At 47.9% G+C, this 25,000-nt stretch overlaps 3 protein-coding genes across 9 annotated transcripts in view; 1 reads left to right on the top strand and 2 right to left on the bottom strand.

The window, feature by feature from the left end:
* The window catches only part of sec23a (Sec23 homolog A, coat complex II component), a 21,074-nt gene extending 14,187 nt beyond the window's left edge, over positions 1–6,887 (bottom strand). For both annotated transcript variants that reach the window (XM_034563669.1, XM_034563671.1), the window contains exons 1-8: positions 6,782–6,887; positions 3,622–3,889; positions 2,529–2,586; positions 2,366–2,452; positions 2,052–2,288; positions 1,782–1,858; positions 91–235; positions 1–8 (exon numbers count right to left, since the gene is read on the bottom strand). The exon at positions 1–8 is cut by the window's left edge and continues 151 nt beyond it. In XM_034563669.1, coding sequence (XP_034419560.1) covers positions 1–8; positions 91–235; positions 1,782–1,858; positions 2,052–2,288; positions 2,366–2,452; positions 2,529–2,586; positions 3,622–3,842 — 833 coding nt within the window. In that variant the 5' untranslated portion in view covers positions 3,843–3,889; positions 6,782–6,887. The remainder of the gene's footprint in view (positions 9–90; positions 236–1,781; positions 1,859–2,051; positions 2,289–2,365; positions 2,453–2,528; positions 2,587–3,621; positions 3,890–6,781) is intronic.
* A 7,359-nt stretch (positions 6,888–14,246) lies between these two features.
* Positions 14,247–24,871, bottom strand: srp54 (signal recognition particle 54). The gene is made up of 17 exons (XM_034563073.1): positions 24,457–24,871; positions 21,994–22,091; positions 21,797–21,893; positions 21,544–21,635; positions 21,376–21,460; positions 21,173–21,277; positions 20,998–21,064; positions 18,980–19,037; positions 18,761–18,911; positions 18,491–18,639; positions 18,307–18,407; positions 18,127–18,213; positions 17,146–17,219; positions 16,938–17,046; positions 16,684–16,854; positions 14,886–14,981; positions 14,247–14,809 (listed from the first exon to the last, which is right to left on the bottom strand). The coding sequence occupies exons 3-17, from the start codon at positions 21,872–21,874 to the stop codon at positions 14,718–14,720; spliced, it is 1,515 nt and encodes a 504-aa protein (XP_034418964.1). The 5' UTR covers positions 21,875–21,893; positions 21,994–22,091; positions 24,457–24,871; the 3' UTR covers positions 14,247–14,717.
* zgc:109986 (uncharacterized protein LOC553566 homolog) overlaps positions 24,758–25,000 on the top strand; it is a 17,210-nt gene continuing 16,967 nt past the window's right edge. For 5 of the 6 annotated variants that reach the window (XM_034563082.1, XM_034563075.1, XM_034563074.1 and 2 more), the window contains exon 1: positions 24,912–25,000. This exon is cut by the window's right edge and continues 148 nt beyond it. Coding sequence is in view for 1 of the 6 variants with exons in the window: in XM_034563076.1 (XP_034418967.1) it covers positions 24,758–24,839 (82 nt within the window). In the remaining 5 variants the exon portion in view is untranslated. Of the gene's footprint in view, positions 24,840–24,911 lie in introns of those variants that run through there. The other variant, XM_034563076.1, reaches the window with a different exon arrangement.

Raw genomic sequence — 25,000 nt, 5'->3', positions numbered from 1 at the left:
AAGGTGCACTGTGGGTTTAAAAACACAGATTCTGAGTGACATGATGCCGACATCTCGATGCTGCTGAAGAAAGCCGTCGGCCCCTCCCACCTCCAGCAGGCCCACAGCGATGGACATGGCGACGCCCAGCGAGCGCAGCGGCCTCTTTCCCTGAGTGACGGGCCAAGGGTCCCGCTGCAGCTCCCCCAAGAGGTCCGTCAGGTTCATGTCGATCTTCTGCACCGGCTGCAGGAACCTGAAGTAAGAAACCACAACATGCTCGATACGATATAGGAACATCTCATTCACCTGTACTGCCCACTGCTGGCATTGCTATCTTTGTGAGGACCACTTCTGACATTTCTGTATTGGAAAGACATTTTGTCCAGTCCTCACTACTTCAAAAGGTTTCAGGGTTCAGGTTAGGGTTATAGTTAGGGCTGGTTCAGGTCTATAGTAAGGGCTGGTTCAGGTCTATAGTTAGGGCTGGTTCAGGTCTATAGTTAGGGCTGGTTCAGGTCTATAGTAAGGGCTGGTTCAGGTCTATAGTTAGGGCTGGTTCAGGTCTATAGTTAGGGCTGGTTCAGGTCTATAGTTAGGGCTGGTTCAGGTCTATAGTAAGGGCTGGTTCAGGTCTATAGTTAGGGCTGGTTCAGGTCTATAGTTAGGGCTGGTTCAGGTCTATAGTTAGGGCTGGTTCAGGTCTATAGTTACGGCTGGTTCAGGTCTATAGTTAGGGCTGGTTCAGGTCTATAGTAAGGGCTGGTTCAGGTCTATAGTTAGGGCTGGTTCAGGTCTATAGTTAGGGCTGGTTCAGGTCTATAGTTAGTGCTGGTTCAGGTCTATAGTTAGGGCTGGTTCAGGTCTATAGTTACGGCTGGTTCAGGTCTATAGTTACGGCTGGTTCAGGTCTATAGTTAGGGCTGGTTCAGGTCTATAGTTACGGCTGGTTCAGGTCTATAGTTACGGCTGGTTCAGGTCTATAGTTAGGGCTGGTTCAGGTCTATAGTTAGGGCTGGTTCAGGTCTATAGTTACGGCTGGTTCAGGTCTATAGTTAGGGCTGGTTCAGGTCTATAGTTACGGCTGGTTCAGGTCTATAGTTAGGGCTGGTTCAGGTCTATAGTTAGGGCTGGTTCAGGTCTATAGTTAGGGCTGGTTCAGGTCTATAGTTACCGCTGGTTCAGGTCTATAGTTAGGGCTGGTTCAGGTCTATAGTTAGGGCTGGTTCAGGTCTATAGTTAGGGCTGGTTCAGGTCTATAGTTACGGCTGGTTCAGGTCTATAGTTAGGGCTGGTTCAGGTCTATAGTTAGTGATGGTTCAGGTTTATAGTTAGGGCTGGTTCAGGTCTATAGTAAGGGCTGGTTCAGGTCTATAGTTACGGCTGGTTCAGGTCTATAGTTAGGGCTGGTTCAGGTCTATAGTTACGGCTGGTTCAGGTCTATAGTTAGGGCTAGTTCAGGTCTATAGTTAGGGCTGGTTCAGGTCTATAGTTAGGGCTGGTTCAGGTCTATAGTTAGGGCTGGTTCAGGTCTATAGTTACGGCTGGTTCAGGTCTATAGTTACGGCTGGTTCAGGTCTATAGTTAGGGCTGGTTCAGGTCTATAGTTAGGGCTGGTTCAGGTCTATAGTTAGGGCTGTTCAGGTCTATAGTTACGGCTGGTTCAGGTCTATAGTTAGGGCTGGTTCAGGTCTATAGTTAGAGCTGGTTCAGGTCTATAGTTAGGGCTGGTTCAGGTCTATAGTGAGGGCTGATAATAAATATTTATATATATATATATAGCATAGTGTGTGTGTGTTTACCTATTCGACAGAGGTTGTTGGGCTGGTTGAGGTCCTCGTCCCTGAGTGGCTGAAGGTTTGATCAGACCCAGCATCTCCTGCAAACTCACAGCGGGTTAGAGCTGTTGTTACAGCAACATTAACAGCTACCTCCCTCAATTAGGAAGACCAGGACCCCAGGGAGTTAGCCAGGCCTGGGGGGGAGGGGTGTAGCAAGACCTTGGGGGTCGAATATAAAGTTGGGTGACCTGTAGCAGCAGTTCGGGGTGAGGGTGAGGGCAATATCGATACCTGTAGCTGCTTGGCGTTCAGGTCCTTGGTCCCCCTGAAGACATAGCTCTTGGAGATCCCCTCACAGCCGAGTTCGTGGACCTGAACCATGCGGCCGAATGTGATGAGTCCGACCAGCGCAGTGGGAGGCAGCAGAGACAGGGACATCTGCAGAGACTCCTTCAGGGCCTGCAGGTCCTCGTCCTCCATACAGGTGTCAACCACATAGAGGAAGACCAGCGGCATCTGAGGACCCCGCTGAGGACAGAGATCACATTGGGTTATACATCTGACAATATTGTCCGTCCGTCCGTCCGTCCGTCCGTCCGTCTTACCTGGACCACATACTCGATGGTGGAGAACTGAGGCAACAGCTCGGCCGGTTGGTTCACCTCAGAGATTCCAGCGTAAGATGGAGGAAACTGAAACAGGGAGTCAGAGTCAGAGTTCTTCTCCTCTGTCATTGTGAGTGATTACATCGTTGTGTTTGTACTCAACCTGGTTCCTCTGGTAGCAGAAGTTACAGGCCCAGAGTTTGGCTCTGTAGTCCACCTGACTGAAACACACAGAGGAGTAGATGATAGACCCCATCACTGACCTCTTACTACCATCACTGACCCCTTACTACCATCACTGACCCCTGACTCCCATCACTGACCCCTTACTACCATCACTGACCCCTTACTACCATCACTGACCCCTTACTACCATCACTGACCCCTTACTACCATCTCTGACCCCTTACTACCATCACTGACCCCTTACTACCATCTCTGACCCCTTACTACCATCTCTGACCTCTTACTACCATCTCTGACCCCTTACTACCATCACTGACCTCTTACTACCATCACTGACCCCTTACTACCATCACTGACCCCTGACTCTAATCACTGAACCCTTACTACCATCACTGACCCCTGACTCTGATCTCTGACCCCTGACTCCGATCTCTGACCCCTTACTACCATCTCTGACCCCTTACTACCATCACTGACCCCTGACTCCAATCTCTGACTCCGATCTCTGACCCCTTACTACCATCTCTGACCCCTGACTCTGATCACTGAACCCTTACTACCATATCTGACCCCTGACTCCGATCTCTGACGCCTTACTACCATCACTGACCCCTGACTCTGATCACTGAACCCTTACTACCATCACTGACCCCTGACTCTGATCACTGACCCCTTACTACCATCACTGACCCCTGACTCTAATCACTGAACCCTTACTACCATCACTGACCCCTGACTCTGATCACTGAACCCTTACTACCATCTCTGATCCCTGACTCTGATCACTGAACCCTTACTACCATCTCTGACCCCTGACTCTGATCTCTGACCCCTGACTCCGATCTCTGACCCCTTACTACCATCACTGACCCCTGACTCTAATCACTGAACCCTTACTACCATCACTGACCTCTGACTCTGATCACTGAACCCTTACTACCATCTCTGATCCCTGACTCTGATCACTGAACCCTTACTACCATCACTGACCCCTGACTCTGATCTCTGACCCCTGACTCCGATCTCTGACCCCTGACTGTGACCTCACACAGGTGAGCGGTGGTGCGTACCACAGCGGGTTGAGTACAGCGCGGCAGGTGGCGCGGCTGCAGAGCACCGGTTCGTACTGGATCGGCGGCAGGTCAGGCCGTTCACTCAGGGGGGTGAACAGAGACGACACCGGGACCACCATCCGGGTCGCCTCCAGCCGGCTGGAAGGCCAGACGTTCCAGCTGAACCGCACACCGTCGCGCTCTTCGTTCTGAGTTATGTACTCTGGGAAGGTAGCCATGGCAATGCAGGAAGACGGGAGGGGTCAGACACACTGTCAGGTCAAAGCTGTAGGGGGAGGGGAACAATATCAGTGTAATACTGTATACTGCATTGAAGTACTACTAACGGGACTGCAGTACTACTAACGTCACTGCAGTACTACTCACTATACTGCAGTACTACTAACTACACTGCTGTACTACTCACTATACTGCAGTACTACTAACTATACTGCAGTACTACTAACGGGACTGCAGTACTACTAACTATACTGCAGTACTACTAACGTCACTGCAGTACTACTAACTATACTGCAGTACTACTAACGTCACTGCAGTACTACTAACTATACTGCAGTACTACTCACTATACTGCAGTACTACTAACTATACTGCAGTACTACTAACGGGACTGCAGTACTATTAACTATACTGCAGTACTACTAACTACACTGCTGTACTACTCACTATACTGCAGTACTACTAACTATACTGCAGTACTAGTAACTATACTGCAGTACTACTCACTATACTGCAGTACTACTAACTATACTGCAGTACTACTAACGGGACTGCAGTACTATTAACTATACTGCAGTACTACTAACTATACTGCAGTACTACTAACGGGACTGCAGTACTACTAACGTCACTGCAGTACTACTCACTATACTGCAGTACTACTAACTACACTGCTGTACTACTCACTATACTGCAGTACTACTAACTATACTGCAGTACTAGTAACTATACTGCAGTACTACTCACTATACTGCAGTACTACTAACTATACTGCAGTACTACTAACGGGACTGCAGTACTATTAACTATACTGCAGTACTACTAACTATACTGCAGTACTACTAACGGGACTGCAGTACTATTAACTATACTGCAGAACTACTAACTATACTGCTGTACTAGTAACTATACTGCAGTACTACTAACGTCACTGCAGAACTACTAACTATACTGCAGTACTACTCACTATACTGCAGAACTACTAACTATACTGCTGTACTAGTAACTATACTGCAGTACTACTAACGTCACTGCAGAACTACTAACTATACTGCTGTACTAGTAACTATACTGCAGTACTACTAACGTCACTGCAGAACTACTAACTATACTGCAGTACTACTCACTATACTGCAGAACTACTAACTATACTGCTGTACTAGTAACTATACTGCAGTACTACTAACGTCACTGCAGAACTACTAACTATACTGCAGTACTACTCACTATACTGCAGTACTACTAACTATACTGCAATACTACTAAAATATACACTTATATATACTTAAAATAATCTGAATAATTTCTCCACCAAAACTCTGGTTCAGCTTCTTAAATGTGATTCATTTATTATTATTATTTTCCTGACATTTTATTGACCAAATAGTTCAATAATCAGCTGATTTATTGGTAATTAAATTATTTATTAGTTCAAGAAATGTATGAGTTTGTAGTTTTTACTTTTGATCACATTGAATAGATACTATACATACACACATATATATATATATATATATATAAATATATATATGTACACATATACACACACACACATATATATATATATATCTTTAACTCATGAATCATAATCCACGATCAGTAAAAAGTGAAATACTTCCATGTGCAGTAAAAGTACATGGAGTACTTGGATAAACACTAAATAAAGACAAGCTGATGATCAATGAGAGATATTGATCAATGAGAGCTGATGATCAATGAGAGCTGATGATCAATGAGAGATATTGATCAATGAGAGATATTGATCAATGAGAGCTGATGATCAATGAGAGCTGATGATCAATGAGAGATATTGATCAATGAGAGCTGGTGATCAATGAGAGATATTGATCAATGAGAGATATTGATCAATGAGAGATATTGATCAATGAGAGATATTGATCAATGAGAGCTGATGATCAATGAGAGATATTGATCAATGAGAGCTGATGATCAATGAGAGATATTGATCAATGAGAGATATTGATCAATGAGAGCTGATGATCAATGAGAGCTGATGATCAATGAGAGCTGATGATCAATGAGAGATATTGATCAATGAGAGCTGGTGATCAATGAGAGATATTGATCAATGAGAGATATTGATCAATGAGAGCTGATGATCAATGAGAGATATTGATCAATGAGAGATATTGATCAATGAGAGCTGATGATCAATGAGAGATATTGATCAATGAGAGCTGATGATCAATGAGAGATATTGATCAATGAGAGCTGGTGATCAATGAGAGCTGGTGATCAATGAGAGATATTGATCAATGAGAGCTGATGATCAATGAGAGATATTGATCAATGAGAGCTGATGATCAATGAGAGCTGATGATCAATGAGAGATATTGATCAATGAGAGCTGATGATCAATGAGAGATATTGATCAATGAGAGATATTGATCAATGAGAGCTGATGATCAATGAGAGCTGATGATCAATGAGAGCTGATGATCAATGAGAGATATTGATCAATGAGAGCTGATGATCAATGAGAGATATTGATCAATGAGAGCTGGTGATCAATGAGAGCCGATGGTGAATGAGAGCTGGTGGTGATCAATGAGAGCTGATGATCAATGAGAGCTGATGATCAATGAGAGATATTGATCAATGAGAGCTGATGATCAATGAGAGCTGATGATCAATGAGAGATATTGATCAATGAGAGCTGGTGATCAATGAGAGCCGATGGTGAATGAGAGCTGGTGATCAATGAGAGCCGATGATCAATGAGAGCCGATGATCAATGAGAGCCGATGGTGAATGAGAGCCGATGATCAATGAGAGCTATAAAGCCTCAGAGCTAACAGCTAACAGCTAACAGCAGGTAAACAGACAGTAGCGTCACTAACACGTGCACACACAGATGACCTCAAACGCAGGTGACCTGCCGGGGTCAAGGTGAGTCTCGTGCAGGTAAGTCACTCACCTCTTGCTCCTCTCGCTCCTCTCGCTCCTTCTGCTGACAACGAAGCAAAACAACATGGCGGCTTCCGGCGCCACGTCGAGACACAGAGAGCGAGAGTGCGAAGAGGTCTCACTCTGAGCAACATCCAGGAACCGCATTCCTCAGCGCTACAGGCCGAGTGAAAGTAAATCATCTGCAGCAGCAGCAGGCACGTGCACAGACATTTTGGGGGGCAGGTGCTCAAACCCCAAAAAAAGGGCACCCATCGCCAACATTATTTATGAAATTAAATAGTAGGATATTTTCAACTTATATATATTTTTGTTAACAAACTAACTCAAATGATCAAATTGCCCCAAATTGTCGGGGGATCATGTCGGGGCGTCATGTCGGGGCGTCATGTCGGGGCATCATGTCGGGGCATCATGTCGGGGCATCATGTCGTCGGGGCGTCATGTCGGGGCGTCATGTCGGGGCGTCATGTCGTCGGGGCGTCATGTCGGGGCGTCATGTCGGGGCGTCATGTCGTCGGGGCGTCATGTCGGGGCGTCATGTCGGGGCGTCATGTCGGGGCGTCATGTCGTCGGGGCGTCATGTCGTCGGGGCGTCATGTCGTCGGGGCGTCATGTCGGGGCGTCATGTCGGAGCGTCATCTCGGGGCGTCATGTCGGGGCGTCATGTCGGGGCGTCATGTCGGGGCGTCATGTCGTCGGGGCGTCATGTCGGGGCGTCATGTCGGGGCGTCATGTCGGGGCGTCATGTCGGGGCATCATGTCGTCAGGGCGTCATGTCGTCGGGGCGTCATGTCGGGGCGTCATGTCGGGGCGTCATGTCGGGGCGTCATGTCGTCGGGGCATCATGTCGGGGCGTCATGTCGGGGCGTCATGTCGGGGCGTCATGTCGGGGCGTCATGTCGGGGCGTCATGTCGGGGCGTCATGTCGTCGGGGCGTCATGTCGTCGGGGCGTCATGTCGGGGCGTCATGTCGGGGCGTCATGTCGGGGCGTCATGTCGTCGGGGCGTCATGTCGTCGGGGCGTCATGTCGGGGCGTCATGTCGGGGCGTCATGTCGTCGGGGCGTCATGTCGTCGGGGCGTCATGTCGGGGCGTCATGTCGGAGCGTCATCTCGGGGCGTCATGTCGGGGCGTCATGTCGGGGCGTCATGTCGGGGCATCATGTCGTCGGGGCGTCATGTCGGGGCGTCATGTCGGGGCGTCATGTCGGGGCGTCATGTCGGGGCATCATGTCGTCGGGGCGTCATGTCGGGGCATCATGTCGGGGCGTCATGTCGGGGCGTCATGTCGTCGGGGCGTCATGTCGGGGCGTCATGTCGGGGCATCATGTCGTCGGGGCGTCATGTCGGGGCGTCATGTCGGGGCGTCATGTCGGGGCGTCATGTCGGGGCGTCATGTCGTCGGGGCGTCATGTCGGGGCGTCATGTCGGGGCGTCATGTCGTCGGGGCGTCATGTCGTCGGGGCGTCATGTCGTCGGGGCGTCATGTCGGGGCGTCATGTCGGAGCGTCATCTCGGGGCGTCATGTCGGGGCGTCATGTCGGGGCGTCATGTCGGGGCATCATGTCGTCGGGGCGTCATGTCGGGGCGTCATGTCGGGGCGTCATGTCGGGGCATCATGTCGTCGGGGCGTCATGTCGGGGCGTCATGTCGGGGCGTCATGTCGGGGCGTCATGTCGGGGCGTCATCTCGGGGCGTCATGTCGTCGGGGCGTCATGTCGTCGGGGCGTCATGTCGTCGGGGCGTCATGTCGTCGGGGCGTCATGTCGGGGCGTCATGTCGGGGCGTCATGTCGGGGCATCATGTCGTCGGGGCGTCATGTCGTCGGGGCGTCATGTCGGGGCGTCATGTCGGGGCGTCATGTCGGGGCGTCATGTCGGGGCATCATGTCGGGGCGTCATGTCGTCGGGGCGTCATGTCGGGGCGTCATGTCGTCGGGGCGTCATGTCGTCGGGGCGTCATGTCGTCGGGGCGTCATGTCGGGGCGTCATGTCGTCGGGGCGTCATGTCGTCGGGGCGTCATGTCGTCGTAAAGCAATATTAAATATGCACAATCAATTAAAAAAATAGAATACATTTAATTAACTTACTAAACAATAGTAAAAAGAGGTAAACAAACAGTTTAATGGTGTTGTTAAGAGATTGATTTGGCCAGAGGTGATTTATTGTGTGTGTGGGGATATATATATATATCTATATATATCTCCCATGAGTCTTGCCGTGGGCAGGATGATCTCCTGCATCTGACAGAGGAGCTGAATGAATCAGACTGAACATCTCACATTGAAGGATCCAGGAAACGATGCAACTCGTCCATCTTTTTTTTAAATGTACTTTATTGATGAGAATGCACAATATGACATGCAAGGATTAAAGAACAGGTATTTGAATTGTTTGTTAATCACTTTACAATATTGACGAAAAAAAGAATAGGAAAGCAAATCAAACAAAAGTAAAAATAATAATAAAAGTCTAATAATTAAAGCTGCAAACACTCGACCGGTTCCCGTGGCAACATGACGCGTCACGGTTTTCTGCGTGACGTAGACGGCGTCCTGTAAAAGTTGTGCAAAGCCGACAGTTTGTCACGTAATGCTGATTGGATTCGGCCAGTAGGGGGCTTCTCTTTTTTTTATTTAGTTTTCAACAACATAACAATATGTATTTTCATACAGTCGCTTTCTGTCAATTCTTCAGTTGTATGTCTCGGAACACGTGATATTCAGGTACACAAACAACAACAAACAACAACAAACATCAAATGGTGCTTTCCAAGAAAGAAGAGAAGAGGGGAAATAAGCATAATAATGAATAGATTGCATACAAAAATAATGAAATACATCGTTTGGTTAAGATGGGCTTCTGGAGCCTTGATGAATATGTGATAGATCGTTTTGGATCCATAAGTCGTATGTTGGGGGATCCGGTTTTAACCCCTTCAATGCTGCTGTGAGTAATATGTTCAGGAGGTATTTTTAACCCCTTCAATGCTGCTGTGAGTAATATGTTCAGGAGGTATTTTTAACCCCTTCAATGCTGCTGTGAGTAATATGTTCAGGAGGTATTTTTAACCCCTTCAATGCTGCTGTGAGTAATATGTTTAGGAGGTATTCTTTGGCCCTCCCATCCAGGCCTTCAGGTATCACTCCCAATAGAGCTACTGTGGGGTCGTTGGATGTCCTGTTGGAAGATTTCTTTGAGGGCATCAAAGACTTCTCCCAGTATGTATTTAATTTAGGGCGTAGCCAGAATATATGTGTATGATTGGCAGCGCTTCCACAGTTGGAATGTGTTGGGCCCATCTTAGCTACTATCTCTGGTTCTGAAGAATCTGGTGATTCTTTTCCATTTAAATTCTCTCCAGGTGTCTGAGTTTGTAACTAGGTGTGCCTCTGTGCACATTTCCTCCCAGGTATTCTGTGGTATGATCGTGTTCATTTCCGCTTCCCACCACTGCTTTATCTGTTGGGAATTATGTAGATTCATAGATAGAAATATAATATATAATTGACTTATCTTCATTCCCCATCTGTATCTCGATTAAAAACCTTTCTAGGGGTGTACGTTTCACAAGCTTTCCCCACTGTGTGTTGTTAGAAAAGTTCTTAATTGTAGGAACCTGTAGAAATCTGTTTTGGGAAGATCAAAATCTTTTTCCAGCTGCTCGAATGTCTTGAGGTTATCCTCATTAAATAACTGGTGCAGGTGAGCCAGTCCCATGTCTGACCACTTTCTAAAGCCCGTATCCAGATTGTTGGGTGTGAAGGTCTTCATAGATCCGATGCTCTAATGAAATAAACTTTGGAAGCCCAAAAGCTGTCTGTACTTTGTTCCAGATTTTAAGAGTAATCTTAGTCCACTCTGCCACTTCTTTTACGGGCGCATCTGAAAAAGGCAAGACTTGTAAGGGCTCTGGGCATATGTTTTTCTCAATATTAAGCCAGCGAGTGTATGTGCCATTCTGAATCCACACTATCAGAGGTTTCATTTGTGCAGCCCAGAAGTAATATTTTAAGTTTGGGAGTTTAAGGCCTCCATTTAGTTTAGAGAGCTGTAATGTTTTAAGTCTAATTCTAGGACGCTTTTTTTGCCAGAAAAATTTGGAAATGATTTTATCCAGGTTATCAAAACTAGATTTTGGAATTTCTATAGGTAGCATCTGAAATAAGTAGAGAAGTCTGGGCAGGACATTCATGCGAATACTTTCAACACGACCAAGCAGGGACAAAGAGAGCGTAGACCATCGTTCCAGGTCACTGTCAATGCACCGAATCATTCTACTATAATCGGCCTCATATAACTTCTGTAGGGATGAGGGGATGTATATACCAAGGTACTTTATACCGTCATTTGGCCATTTAAATCCACTTTGGAGTTTTACATTTCTTGAGATGTTTCCATTGATATCCATAGCCTCTGTTTATTCCACATTTACCTTATATCCAGAGTAGTATCCATACTGTGAGATGAGTTCCTTTAGATGTGGTATTGTTGATGCAGGTTGCGTCAGATATAATAATACATCATCAGCATACAGGGATATTTTATGATCCTCTTTATGTATTACAGTTCCTTTTATTATCATCTCTGATAAGCTGGGCTAGGGGTTCGATACTAACAGCAGGGGGATAAAGGGAGCCTTGTCTGCAGCCGCGTTCCAATGTGAATCTTTGTGATCTATATCCATTCACTTTAACAGCTGCTTGTGGTGACGAATATAGTGTTTGTATCCAATTCAAGAAGTTGGGGCCAAATTTGAATCTTTTTAGTGTTTGAAATAGATAATGCCACGATACCCGGTCAAATGCTTTTTGAGCATCTAGAGACAAAATCATAGCTTCTACTTTCTCTTCTTTTTGATGGGATATTATGTTTAATAAGCGTCGTAAGTTATCACCATAGTATCTTCCAGTGATGAATCCCGTCTGATCAGGATGGATGATTTTAGTGATTATATGATTGACTCTTCTTGATAGGATTGCTGTTAGAATGCGCAGGTCCCCATTCAGCAGTGATATCTATATGATTGGCACTCTGTGGGGTCTTTTCCTTCTTTATGAATTACCACTATAGTTGCCTCAGCCCAAGATGGTGCCATGGTTTTAGATTCTAATGCATGGTGGTATGCTTTCAGCAACAGTGGTGATAACATATCCTTGAAGGTTTTATAACATTCATTAATATATCCATCCGGTCCTGGGCTTTTATTATTTTTGAGTGTTGGGATCACCTGCTTGATCTCCCATTCCTCAATAGGCTTCTCTAATTCCTTGGCTGCTGATTCTGTCAGTTCAGTTAATTTTATAGGATTTAGGAACTCTGTAAGTTTTGCATTATCAGAGCAGGTATCTGTATTTTTGTATAAGGATTTGTAAAACTCTGCGAAGGATTCTGCTATTTTATCTGGTTTTGTAACAAAAGTTTCTTTTGATTTAATTTTCTGTACTGTATTAGATGATTGTTTTTTTCTTAATCCAAAAGCTAGTAATCTGCTTGCTTTGTTACCGTGTTCATAGTATCTTTGGTTCGTGAATCTTAAACTTCCCTCAATTTGATCTGATAGTAGGCTGTTGAGTCCTCTTCGGGTTGACTTGAGGTCATTTAGGAGATTGGCTGATGCAGATTGTTTATGTTTATGTTCTAAGTCTTTTATTTTATCTTCCAATTCTTTCTGTTTGGACTCTTTTCCTCTTCTCTTAGCAGAGGTGAATGAAATAATACGTCCTCTGATGTATGCTTTGGCAAACAAATGATCCGAATTACTGTAGCGCCCCCTAGTGTTAAGTGGCATAGCAATGTGTGGGGGGGTTACAAGTTGCAGTGTGCACACATGCTGCAAATCTGGTGACACTAGATCTGTTATCACTACCTCACGACCTATCCTGTTAACTATCTAGGAGTACTTTTACATTCCAATTTGTCTTTCAAATCCCTGAAAAAAGTTTGTAATCGGGTCAAATTCAATCTATTTAACTTCCGGTTCTCACACAACTACATGTCAACAGAGGCAGCTCAAACATTCATGCATTCAATGGTTATTTCCCACATCACCTACTGTTTAACAACCTGGTCACATGCTAGTGCCACTACTCTTAAACCATTAGTCATTATATAAGCATACGCTCAAAACTCTTGATAAAAAAAAACTGTCCTATACTAAAAAATATAACTTGCTTAGTTGGGATAACATGATTAAATATGTGCATGTCTGTCTCATGTACAACATTATACATGGGTTGACCTCTCCTCTCAAACAATCTGTCACCACACGACCTGGACATCGGCTCACAAGAGGTGCAGCAAGAGGGGATTGTATTATTATTATTATTATTATTATTAATGTATTGTCCCTCTCAGGAAAAGTGCTTCTAGTCATGCTGCGTTCTCCGTACAGGCAGCAGTTCACTGAACTCCATTCCAGGATCAATCAGAGATCTACAATCATTCTTTTAAAGCTGAGACAAAGAAATGGTTCATTAGTAGCAGCTCTGTCAGCATTAGACTGTAACTGCTCCAACCCGTCCTCAATCTGTCAGTCAGTCAATCTGTCTGTCAGTTGTTGACTGTCTGTTTGTCTTGACTTTGCTGGTCGACCTTTCACTCCACCTGCATGCATGTCTTTTGTTGTTGTTTACCTGTCTGTGGTTATATTTAATTTATTCTGACATGGATGTTTTTTATTCTGTCCATTTTAACTTAACTGTCCTTTATTTTACAGAAATGTTTATATTAATGTGCACTGTCCCTTAAATAAACACATTTTAAAAAACAACTTTAAAACAAACTCCAGACCCAGAGAAGAAGCCGCAAGAAATTTAAAGTCAAGACTAAATTTAACCCACATCCTAAATGTAGCGAGGCCAAGAGTAGATGTGTAGAGGTGTAAAGGTGTAGAGGTGTAGAGGTGTAGAGGTGTAAAGGTGTAGAGGTGTAGAGGTGTAGAGGTGTAGAGGTGTAAAGGTGTAGAGGTGTAGAGGTGTAGAGGTGTAGAGGTGTAGAGGTGTAGAGGTGTAGATGTGTAGAGGTGTAGATGTGTAGAGGCTCAAACCTTAACCAACTTTAAGGCTTGAGCCTCTAGGTGGGCAACATGTCTAGACGCTCCGCCACAAACTATCCAGGCGATGTGTATCTTTAGACCTTTTTATTCCGTGATAAAACATCACCGACTTGACACCAAAAGGTACTGAAGTCTGTTGAACTTGGCAAGCCAAATCGTTTATTGGGCACAAAACACTCTTTGAAGTTTAATTTATATCCTGAAAATGAACCAAAACTCCATCGGACTCGATTTAATCGTACAAGATGCCACTGGGTCATTCACATACAGTGATATGAGATGTTCTATCCCAGTGGATACGGTTCTATTGCATTGGAAAGGGGGAAGTGGACCTCTCCTTAAGAGAGCTATGGGGAACGTAGTGAGTTGGTGCTGACACATGCTCGCAGAGATGAATATCAAATAAATAAAACAGGTTTAAAATGGTGAAATACAAATGTTTATTATGACAAAAATACTGTCACTAACTAATGTTATCTTCATCATCTTCATCATCATGTGTCTTCTTCTCATCCCATCAGGACGGACTCTCTGCTCCATTTAAATCTTATACACAAACAACTTTTACAGAATTAAATTAATGAGGCCCGAAAAACAACCAGCACGTCTTTCTCCTTCTCATTTAAAGGGGCAGTCCAACATTTGAATATCATTTAGATACATCTGAACCTTCAAATGAGGAACTGATCCTTTAAATCATTGCATTTCTTCTTCTGGCATTTTTCTAAAAAGCAGACTACAGAACGAAAATTCAAACATCCTGCTTTTATTTTGTCTCTTTACACTTCCTGCGCTCCCTCTCTCCAAGTCCCGCCCCCTTCACTTGTACCTGTCAGGAGGCGGCGCTAAAAGTTTGTAATGTATTAAGGCAGCCGATTGGCCGGTGATCACATGTTGTTGAATCCCATCATGCCTTTCATGTTGCCAGCGGCTCCCTGCTGAAACTGACGCATCATGGACTGAAGACCGGCCATCCCACCTTCAAAATAAAAGCTCATTAATCATTACATATTCTATATTATTAAACTTTGATAATATTATGAACCAGGTCTCACCCATGTGGTGCAGGACTCTGGGGTCCATCATTTTGGCCATCTGCTGGTTCAGTTTAGCCATCTGAGACGGGTTCACGTTCTTCGACATGTCTCCTCCTTTAAAAACACAGAACTTCAATGTCTCTGCCAGACCTCCACGGTCCTCGAGTCCCCCACGATCTAGTCCTCCACGGTCCTCGAGTCCCCCACGATCTAGTCCTCCACGGTCCCCGAGTCCCCCACGATCTAGTCCTCCACGGTCCCCGAGTCCCCCACGATCTAGTCCTCCACGGTCCCCGAGTCCCCCACGATCTAGTCCTCCACGGTCCCCGAGTCCCCCACGATCTAGTCCTCCACGGTCCCCGAGTCCTCCACGATCTAGTCCTCCACGGTCCCCGAGTCCCACACGATCTAGTCCTCCACGGTCCCCGAGTCCCCCACGATCTAGTCCTCCACGGTCCCCGAGTCCCCCACGATCTAGTCCTCCACGGTCCCCGAGTCCTCCACGATCTAGTCCTCCACGGTCCTCGAGTCCCCCATGATCTAGTCCTCCACGGTCCCCGAGTCCCCCATGATCTAGTCCTCCACGGTCCTCGAGTCCCCCATGATCTAGTCCTCCACGGTCCCCGAGTCCCCCATGATCTAGTCCTCCACGGTCCCCGAGTCCTCCACGATCTAGTCCTCCACGGTCCCCGAGTCCCCCACGATCTAGTCCTCCACGGTCCCCGAGTCCCCCACGATCTAGTCCTCCACGGTCCCCGAGTCCCCCACGATCTAGTCCTCCACGGTCCCCGAGTCCTCCACGATCTAGTCCTCCACGGTCCTCGAGTCCCCCATGATCTAGTCCTCCACGGTCCCCGAGTCCCCCATGATCTAGTCCTCCACGGTCCCCGAGTCCCCCACGATCTAGTCCTCCACGGTCCCCGAGTCCCCCACGATCTAGTCCTCCACGGTCCCTGAGTCCCCCACGATCTAGTCCTCCACGGTCCCCGAGTCCTCCACGGTCCTCGAGTCCCCCATGATCTAGTCCTCCACGGTCCCCGAGTCCCCCATGATCTAGTCCTCCACGGTCCTCGAGCCCCACACGATCTAGTCCTCCACGGTCCCCGAGTCCTCCACGATCTAGTCCTCCACGGTCCCCGAGTCCTCCACGGTCCTCGAGTCCCCCACGATCTAGTCCTCCACGGTCCCCGAGTCCCACGATCTAGTCCTCCACGGTCCCCGAGTCCTCCCACGATCTAGTCCTCCACGGTCCCCGAGTCCTCCATGATCTAGTCCTCCACGGTCCCCGAGTCCTCCACGATCTAGTCCTCCACGGTCCTCGAGTCCCCCACGATCTAGTCCTCCACGGTCCTCGAGTCCCCCACGATCTAGTCCCCCACGGTCCTCGAGTCCCCCACGGTCCTCGAGCCCTCCACGATCTAGTCCTCCACGGTCTAGTCCCCCACGGTCCTCGAGCCCCCCACGATCTAGTCCCCCACGGTCTAGTCCCCCACGGTCCTCGAGCCCCCCACGATCTAGTCCTCCACGGTCCCCGAGTCCTCCACGATCTAGTCCTCCACGGTCCTCGAGTCCCCCACGATCTAGTCCCCCACGGTCCTCGAGCCCTCCACGATCTAGTCCCCCACGATCTAGTCCTCCATGGTCCCCGAGCCCTCCACGATCTAGTCCCCCACGATCTAGTCCTCCATGGTCCCCGAGCCCCCCACGATCTAGTCCCCCACGGTCTAGTCCTCCACGGTCCCCGAGTCCTCCACGATCTAGTCCTCCACGATCTAGTCCTCCACGGTTCCCTACCAGTTCTCCACAGCCCCCCTACCTTTAAAGAGTCCCTTGATGCCCCCCATCTTCTTCACCATCTGGGCGAACTTGGTGTACTGGGTCAGCAGCTCCTGGACGTCTCTGGTGGCGACTCCGGACCCCTGAGCGACTCTCTGGATCCTGTTGGGCTGCTTACTGAACAGCTTTGCACCATCTTTACTGTCCAGTTCTGAGAGACACGTAACATGAACCAGTAGAACCGTGTGTGTGTGTGTGTGTGTGTGTGTGTGTGTGTGTGTGTGAGTGTGTTACCCTGGTCGTTCATGCTGTCCATGATGGTCATCAGTTTCTTCAGTCGAGCCATCGATTCCTGTTCGTTTCCTTTGCTCATGAAGTCTGTACCGAAGCCAGGAATCATCCCCTGAACGCGTCACAGACACTCCATTATAAACCTAAAGACCACGGAGGTCTCTAGTCCGGTCACATGACTCAGCTTATTGTGCAGCAGGTGAGTGTTTACCATGATCTGTCCGAAAGGTCCCATCTTCATGATGTTCTGGAACTGCTCGTACATGTCTCTGAGGGTGAACTGACCTGGAGGTCACAGGTCATTACAAACATCGTACATGAAGGACGCTTCTAAACACCAAGTACGGACTTGTGCACTTTGGACTTTTAGTCTCCAAGGACGGGAGGACGCTCTTTCTGCAGGTGGAACAGCAGCTGACTTGATGATGTCACCAAGTGGCCTAGGGGGTTCCGACGGGGCCTAAGGGGTTCCGACGGGGCCTAGGGGGTTCCGACGGGGCCTAGGGGGTTCCGACGGGGCCTAGGGGGTTCCGACGGGGCCTAAGGGGTTCCGACGGGGACTAGGGGGTTCCGACAGGGGACTAGGGGGTTCCGACGGGGCCTAAGGGGTTCCGACGGGGACTAGGGGGTTCCGACGGGGCCTAGGGGGTTCCGACGGGGCCTAGGGGGTTCCGACGGGGACTAGGGGGTTCCGACGGGGACTAGGGGGTTCCGACGGGGCCTAAGGGGTTCCGACGGGGACTAGGGGGTTCCGACGGGGCCTAGGGGGTTCCGACGGGGCCTAAGGGGTTCCGACGGGGCCTAGGGGGTTCCGACGGGGCCTAAGGGGTTCCGACGGGGACTAGGGGGTTCCGACGGGGACTAGGGGGTTCCGACGGGGACTAGGGGGTTCCGCGAGGAGGACCTCCAATTTTCTAAATCAACACTTATTTATAAGTCAGCTGAATCTCGACAAACCAACCACAGATTTGATGCTTAAACTACTAACTAATCATCATAAAATTACATTCCGTGACAACAGTATTCAGAAAAGGTTGTGGGTTTACTCCACCATTGCTGGTGCATTCTGGGATTTATTCTGTACAAGAAAGCATGTTGAAAAAAGGCCAAAGTGTCTCAATAGAGTTTAAGGACGTGAAGTGTGCATTATTCCTTTTTAAATAGAATAAACAAAGAAAGTGGAGTTCCTCACCGTGTTTCAGTTTGTCGATCAGTTCCTCGTTGTCGTCCAGTTTTAGTTCGTTCACTCGGTCGATCAAACCCTCGATGTCTCCCATTCCTGACAAGAGAAGGAGTTACTGAAGGTTTTCAGGAGACATGCTTTTTATTGTACCCCCCTCCTCCTCCTCCTCCTCCTCCTCCTCCTCCTCACCGAGCAGTTTGCTGATGAAGGGCTGAGTCTTGAAGGGCTCGAAGTCGTCGATGTGTTCTCCTGTTCCGATGAAGATGATGGGACTCCTTGTGGCTGCCACACTGATGGAAACAACAGAAGAAGAACAGCGTCAGCATAGACAGGAAACAGGACACCAGGTCAATATGACATCACGCGGTCTTACGCGCTCAGAGCTCCTCCTCCTTTGGCGTGCCCGTCCAGTTTGGTGACGATCACCGACGCAACGTCCACTTTGTCTTTGAAGGCCTTCGCCTGAGACTCACAGGCCTGACCGATGGAGGCGTCCATCACGTACACGATGTTGTCAGGTTGCTGTGGAAACACCCAGGTCCGTCACAGGTACTCACCACAGACCCCTTCAGTCGGTCAGCGGTGCCTTCAGGTACTCACCACAGACCCCTTCAGTCGGTCAGCGGTGCCTTCAGGTACTCACCACAGCATTGGAGACTTGCAGCATCTCCTCAAACAGCGAGTCTTCCTGTTTATGTCGTCCACTCGTATCAACAATGATGATCTCAAAGTTCTCTCCTTTGAACTTCTCGACTCCCTCGGCAGCTATCACCACCGGGTCCATCTCTGTGTAACTGAACACAACACAGGTGTGACGCTTCACCTTCAGCAAACAGCAGGGGGCGTGGCCTCTCCAACTCACCTGCCGTAGAACGGGATCCTGGCTTTGGTGGCGTTCTGTTTCAGCTGATCGAAGGCACCTGACAAAATACAGAAAAACACTTACTGGAGTACTGGAAGTGTTGTTGAGGTGAATGAAAGGAGGAGAAGTGACTGAAAGGAGGAGAAGTGACAAGGAGGAGAGGTGACAAGGAGGAGAGGTAACAAGGAGGAGAGGTGACAAGGAGGAGAGGTGACAAGGAGGAGAGGTGACTGAAAGGAGGAGAAGTGACAAGGAAGAGAGGTGACAAGGAGGAGAGGTAACAAGGAGGAGAGGTAACTGAAAGGAGGAGAGGTGACAAGGAGGAGAGGTGACAAGGAGGAGAGGTGACAAGGAGGAGAGGTGACTGAAAGGAGGAGAGGTGACAAGGAGGAGAGGTGACGAGGAGGAGAGGTGACTGAAAGGAGGAGAAGTGACAAGGAGGAGAGGTGACTGAAAGGAGGAGAGGTGACTGAAAGGAGGAGAGGTGACAAGGAGGAGAGGAGAAGTGACAAGGAGGAGAGGTGACAAGGAGGAGAGGTGACGAGGAGGAGAGGTGACTGAAAGGAGGAGAAGTGACAAGGAGGAGAGGTGACAAGGAGGAGAGGTGACAAGGAGGAGAGGTGACAAGGAGGAGAGGTGACTGAAAGGAGGAGAGGTGACAAGGAGGAGAGGAGAAGTGACAAGGAGGAGAGGTGACGAGGAGGAGAGGTGACTGAAAGGAGGAGAGGTGACTGAAAGGAGGAGAGGTGACAAGGAGGAGAGGTGACAAGGAGGAGAGGTGACTGAAAGGAGGAGAGGTGACAAGGAGGAGAGGTGACAAGGAGGAGAGGTGACTGAAAGGAGGAGAAGTGACAAGGAGGAGAGGTGACTGAAAGGAGGAGAGGTGACAAGGAGGAGAGGTGACAAGGAGGAGAGGTGACGAGGAGGAGAGGTGACTGAAAGGAGGAGAAGTGACTGAAAGGAGGAGAAGTGACAAGGAGGAGAGGTGACTGAAAGGAGGAGAGGTGACTGAAAGGAGGAGAAGTGACAAGGAGGAGAGGTGACTGAAAGGAGGAGAGGTGACAAGGAGGAGAGGTGACAAGGAGGAGAGGAGAAGTGACAAGGAGGAGAGGTGACAAGGAGGAGAGGTGACGAGGAGGAGAGGTGACTGAAAGGAGGAGAAGTGACAAGGAGGAGAGGTGACTGAAAGGAGGAGAGGTGACAAGGAGGAGAGGAGAAGTGACAAGGAGGAGAGGTGACAAGGAGGAGAGGTGACTGAAAGGAGGAGAGGTGACAAGGAGGAGAGGTGACAAGGAGGAGAGGTGACGAGGAGGAGAGGTGACTGAAAGGAGGAGAAGTGACAAGTAGGAGAGGTGACAAGGAGGAGAGGTGACTGAAAGGAGGAGAGGTGACTGAAAGGAGGAGAGGTGACAAGGAGGAGAGGAGAAGTGACAAGGAGGAGAGGTGACAAGGAGGAGAGGTGACTGAAAGGAGAAGTGACAAGGAGGAGAGGTGACTGAAAGGAGGAGAAGTGACAAGGAGGAGAGGTGACAAGGAGGAGAGGTGACAAGGAGGAGAGGTGACTGAAAGGAGGAGAGGTGACAAGGAGGAGAGGTGACAAGGAGGAGAGGTGACTGAAAGGAGGAGAGGTGACAAGGAGGAGAGGAGAAGTGACAAGGAGGAGAGGTGACAAGGAGGAGAGGTGACGAGGAGGAGAGGTGACTGAAAGGAGGAGAAGTGACAAGGAGGAGAGGTGACGAGGAGGAGAGGTGACTGAAAGGAGGAGAGGTGACGAGGAGGAGAGGTGACAAGGAGGAGAGGTGACAAGGAGGAGAGGTGACAAGGAGGAGAGGTGACTGAAAGGAGGAGAAGTGACAAGGAGGAGAGGTGACTGAAAGGAGGAGAGGTGACAAGGAGGAGAGGTGACAAGGAGGAGAGGTGACTGAAAGGAGGTGAAGTGACTGAAAGGAGGTGAAGTGACTAAAAGGAGGTGAAGTGACTGAAAGGAGGTGAAGTGACTAAAAGGAGGTGAGGTGTACCAGCTCTGAAGGTGTCGGCACAGATCAGGCAGGTCTTCCAGCCCTTCCTTTGGTAATAATAGGCCAGCTGCAGGAAACAAAGCATGCTTCGAACAGCAATACAAACTATAACTCTACAGGGGGCGGAGTCTGTCTACACAGGGGGCGGGGTTATGCTTGAGGTGTGTTATGTCACCTTGGAGCAGGTTGTAGTTTTCCCACTGCCCTGCAGACCGACAAACATGATGACGTTGTTCTTTCCTTTTGTCGGAGTCCAGGCCTTTACACCTGGGTCCACCAGCTACACACACACACACACACACACACACACACATTATATTCGGCTATCGTTTCAAAATGTTCTTGTAGTTCTGACTCTTCCAGTGATGATGGTCTAACCTTGACAAGCTCCTTGAACACGGCATGTTGAATCATCCTCCTCTTGTTCAGACCTGAAGCCATCTCCTCCAGATCTATGGCAGACCTGTAGGGACAAAAACCACAGCTGCTGGCCTGAACTGGACCAGGTTTAGCTCCTGGACCAGGGCTCTGGTGTTTGATACTCACTTGACATTCTCTCTCAGCTGTTTGACCAGTTTGATGTTGACGTCAGCCTCCAGAAGGGCAGCACACACCTCCTTTAACATGGCATTCAACACCTGGAACACAGACGGTGAGTCAGCGTTTTATTTCTATAAGAATCAACCACCGAGTCAGCGTTTCGTTTCTTTATAACTATTACATTTTAGTTATAGGCCGAACAGAAATATTCTGATCAATAACCGTGAAACCGGCTGGTCACATGACCTCATCCCATTACCTCCTCATTGATGATGGTGGCGTTGCTGAGAGACCTCAGCGCCGAGGTGATCTTCCTCCCGAGGTCGGCTAACACCATGATGGCGTCCGAACGCAACCTGAAATAAAGATGATGTCATCAGAGCTACATGGACCCTGTGTTTACAAACCAATAATCGTTACATCGGGAACATTGATCTTTATCAATAATATGTTTACCGTGTGTGTCAGAACACAAATCTCCCTGTGTGTGGAGGAGAAACCCGACTGAGTGGTCAGCGGACAGGTGAAGGTTGCCAGAAGCAGCTACACACTTCCTGTTTTGAGGAGAGAAGAAAAAGGCTGAGGTCCAATCGTCCTCTTTGGTGAGGAAGCTCCTTTAGCAGAGGAAACACTGGACCTTCCTTTACCAAAGGAAAGGAGCTTCAATGCTTCCTTACTTAGCTCCTTTAGCAGAGGAAACACTGGACCTTCCTTTACCAAAGGAAAGGAGCTTCAATGCTCCCTTACTTAGCTCCTTTAGCAGAGGAAACACTGGACCTTCCTTTACCAAAGGAAAGGAGCTTCAATGCTTCCTTACTTAGCTCCTTTAGCATAGGAAACACTGGACCTTCCTTTACCAAAGGAAAGGAGCTTCAATGCTTCCTTACTTAGCTCCTTTAGCAGAGGAAACACTGGACCTTCCTTTACCAAAGGAAAGGAGCTTCAATGCTTCCTTACTTAGCTCCTTTAGCAGAGGAAACACTGGACCTTCCTTTACCAAAGGAAAGGAGCTTCAATGCTCCCTTACTTAGCTCCTTTAGCAGAGGAAACACTGGACCTTCCTTTACCAAAGGAAAGGAGCTTCAATGCTTCCTTACTTAGCTCCTTTAGCATAGGAAACACTGGACCTTCCTTTACCAAAGGAAAGGAGCTTCAATGCTTCCTTACTTAGCTCCTTTAGCAGAGGAAACACTGGACCTTCCTTTACCAAAGGAAAGGAGCTTCAATGCTTCCTTACTTAGCTCCTTTAGCAGAGGAAACACTGGACCTTCCTTTACCAAAGGAAAGGAGCTTCAATGCTTCCTTACTTAGCTCCTTTAGCAGAGGAACCACTGGACCTTCCTTTACCAAAGGAAAGGAGCTTCAATGCTTCCTTACTTAGCTCCTTTAGCATAGGAAACACTGGACCTTCCTTTACCAAAGGAAAGGAGCTTCAATGCTTCCTTACTTAGCTCCTTTAGCATAGGAAACACTGGACCTTCCTTTACCAAAGGAAAGGAGCTTCAATGCTTCCTTACTTAGCTCCTTTAGCAGAGGAAACAATGGACCTTCCTTTACTAAAGGAAAGGAGCTTCAATGCTTCCTTACTTAGCTCCTTTAGCAGAGGAAACACTGGACCTTCCTTTACCAAAGGAAAGGAGCTTCAATGCTTCCTTACTTAGCTCCTTTAGCAGAGGAAACACTGGACCTTCCTTTACCAAAGGAAAGGAGCTTCAATGCTTCCTTACTTAGCTCCTTTAGCAGAGGAAACACTGGACCTTCCTTTACCAAAGGAAAGGAGCTTCAATGCTCCCTTACTTAGCTCCTTTAGCAGAGGAAACACTGGACCTTCCTTTACCAAAGGAAAGGAGCTTCAATGCTTCCTTACTTAGCTCCTTTAGCAGAGGAAACAATGGACCTTCCTTTACTAAAGGAAAGGAGCTTCAATGCTCCCTTACTTAGCTCCTTTAGCAGAGGAAACACTGGACCTTCCTTTACCAAAGGAAAGGAGCTTCAATGCTCCCTTACTTAGCTCCTTTAGCAGAGGAACACTGGACCTTCCTTTACTAAAGGAAAGGAGCTTCAATGCTTCCTTACTTAGCTCCTTTAGCAGAGGAAACACTGGACCTTCCTTTACCAAAGGAAAGGAGCTTCAATGCTTCCTTACTTGGCTCCTTTAGCAGAGGAAACACTGAACCTTCCTTTACCAAAGGAAAGGAGCTTCAATGCTCCCTTACTTAGCTCCTTTAGCAGAGGAAACACTGGACCTTCCTTTACCAAAGGAAAGGAGCTTCAATGCTTCCTTACTTAGCTCCTTTAGCAGAGGAAACACTGGACCTTCCTTTACTAAAGGAAAGGAGCTTCAATGCGTCCTTACTTAGCTCCTTTAGCAGAGGAAACACTGGACCTTCCTTTACCAAAGGAAAGGAGCTTCAATGCTTCCTTACTTAGCTCCTTTAGCAGAGGAAAGTCTGCAGAGATCAATAGAAAACATTGATTCTCCATCTATTTTCTGATACAAATTATCAATTATGAATAAACATTGTTTTTATATTAGAAATTATTAATTCAATCTTAATCTTTATCAAATCAATAACTGATGGTTCACAGGACACATTAATCAGCGTATGCAGGTAATCAAAATATATAATCGAGCCGTACATTTCACAGACTGACCGATGACGTCATTGATCTCTGACGTCGTCAGATGAAATTGTTCAGTTACAGCTTTTAAAGTCATTAAACTGTGATCATCGTATCGATGAATCATAAGTCTAGTATGGGGAGGGGTGGGAGGTAAAGCGAACAACAACATGTTAGCAGCTCGCTGTGTGTTAGCTTAGCATCCATCTTAGCATGTAACGTTAGCTGTGTGTTAGCAGCTATAAGGGGAGCTCGCGCTCTTTCTGATCCATTACGTAACCGATAGAGACACGTTACCTGAAGAAGAACCGGTACCGACTAACCGAGCGTCGGTGTGTTTGATTAAACGGCAGCTAGAAACAACCGGAACACTCCAGAGGAACGTCATCAACTGGAACCGGACCCGGAAATAGGAGCAGCTTCTTCTTCTGCGCTCCATTTAAGAGCAGATTAAAACGCACTCCTGCCCCCGCTGTATTGGGCTGTTACCGCTCCACCAAGAACAGTTAGGTTAATAAAATAATAGCATAATAAAATAAAATATCTCAAAATAGTGATGCCAGTGAGTCCCTGAGGGGTCAGGGTTTAAGGCCTTAGCATGGACCTGGACATGGACCTGGGACTGGGACTGGACCTGGGACTCCTGGCCTGTGGAGGTCTCAGCAGTGCGGGTCTGAATTGTAAATACATTTATGTCAATAAAGTTTTTCACACAAAAAAACCACAACCGCTTCCGGGGTCTGCTGTATATCTTAAGGTGGTCTGATGACTCGGACGGGGTGAGCTCGCGTGTAACAGTTGTTATTTGTGACGTTTAACGGGGAGTTCCGGTTCCACCTTA

The sequence above is a fragment of the Cyclopterus lumpus genome, chromosome 22 (assembly GCF_009769545.1).
Source record: "Cyclopterus lumpus isolate fCycLum1 chromosome 22, fCycLum1.pri, whole genome shotgun sequence".
Lineage (NCBI taxonomy): Eukaryota > Metazoa > Chordata > Actinopteri > Perciformes > Cyclopteridae > Cyclopterus > Cyclopterus lumpus.
This window is presented reverse-complemented; position numbering and strand designations above follow the sequence as displayed.

Bases quoted from the DNA above. Each gene is read 5' to 3' on its own strand.
- srp54 (XM_034563073.1), bottom strand. From the start codon at position 21,874: ATGGTGTTAGCCGACCTCGGGAGGAAGATCACCTCGGCGCTGAGGTCT. The intron at 21,461-21,543 runs GTGAGTATCAAA...TTGTCCCTACAG, and splicing joins CAGCTGAGAGAGAATGTCAA to GTCTGCCATAGATCTGGAGG. The intron at 21,278-21,375 runs GTTAGACCATCA...GTGTGTGTGTAG, and splicing joins TGTTCAAGGAGCTTGTCAAG to CTGGTGGACCCAGGTGTAAA.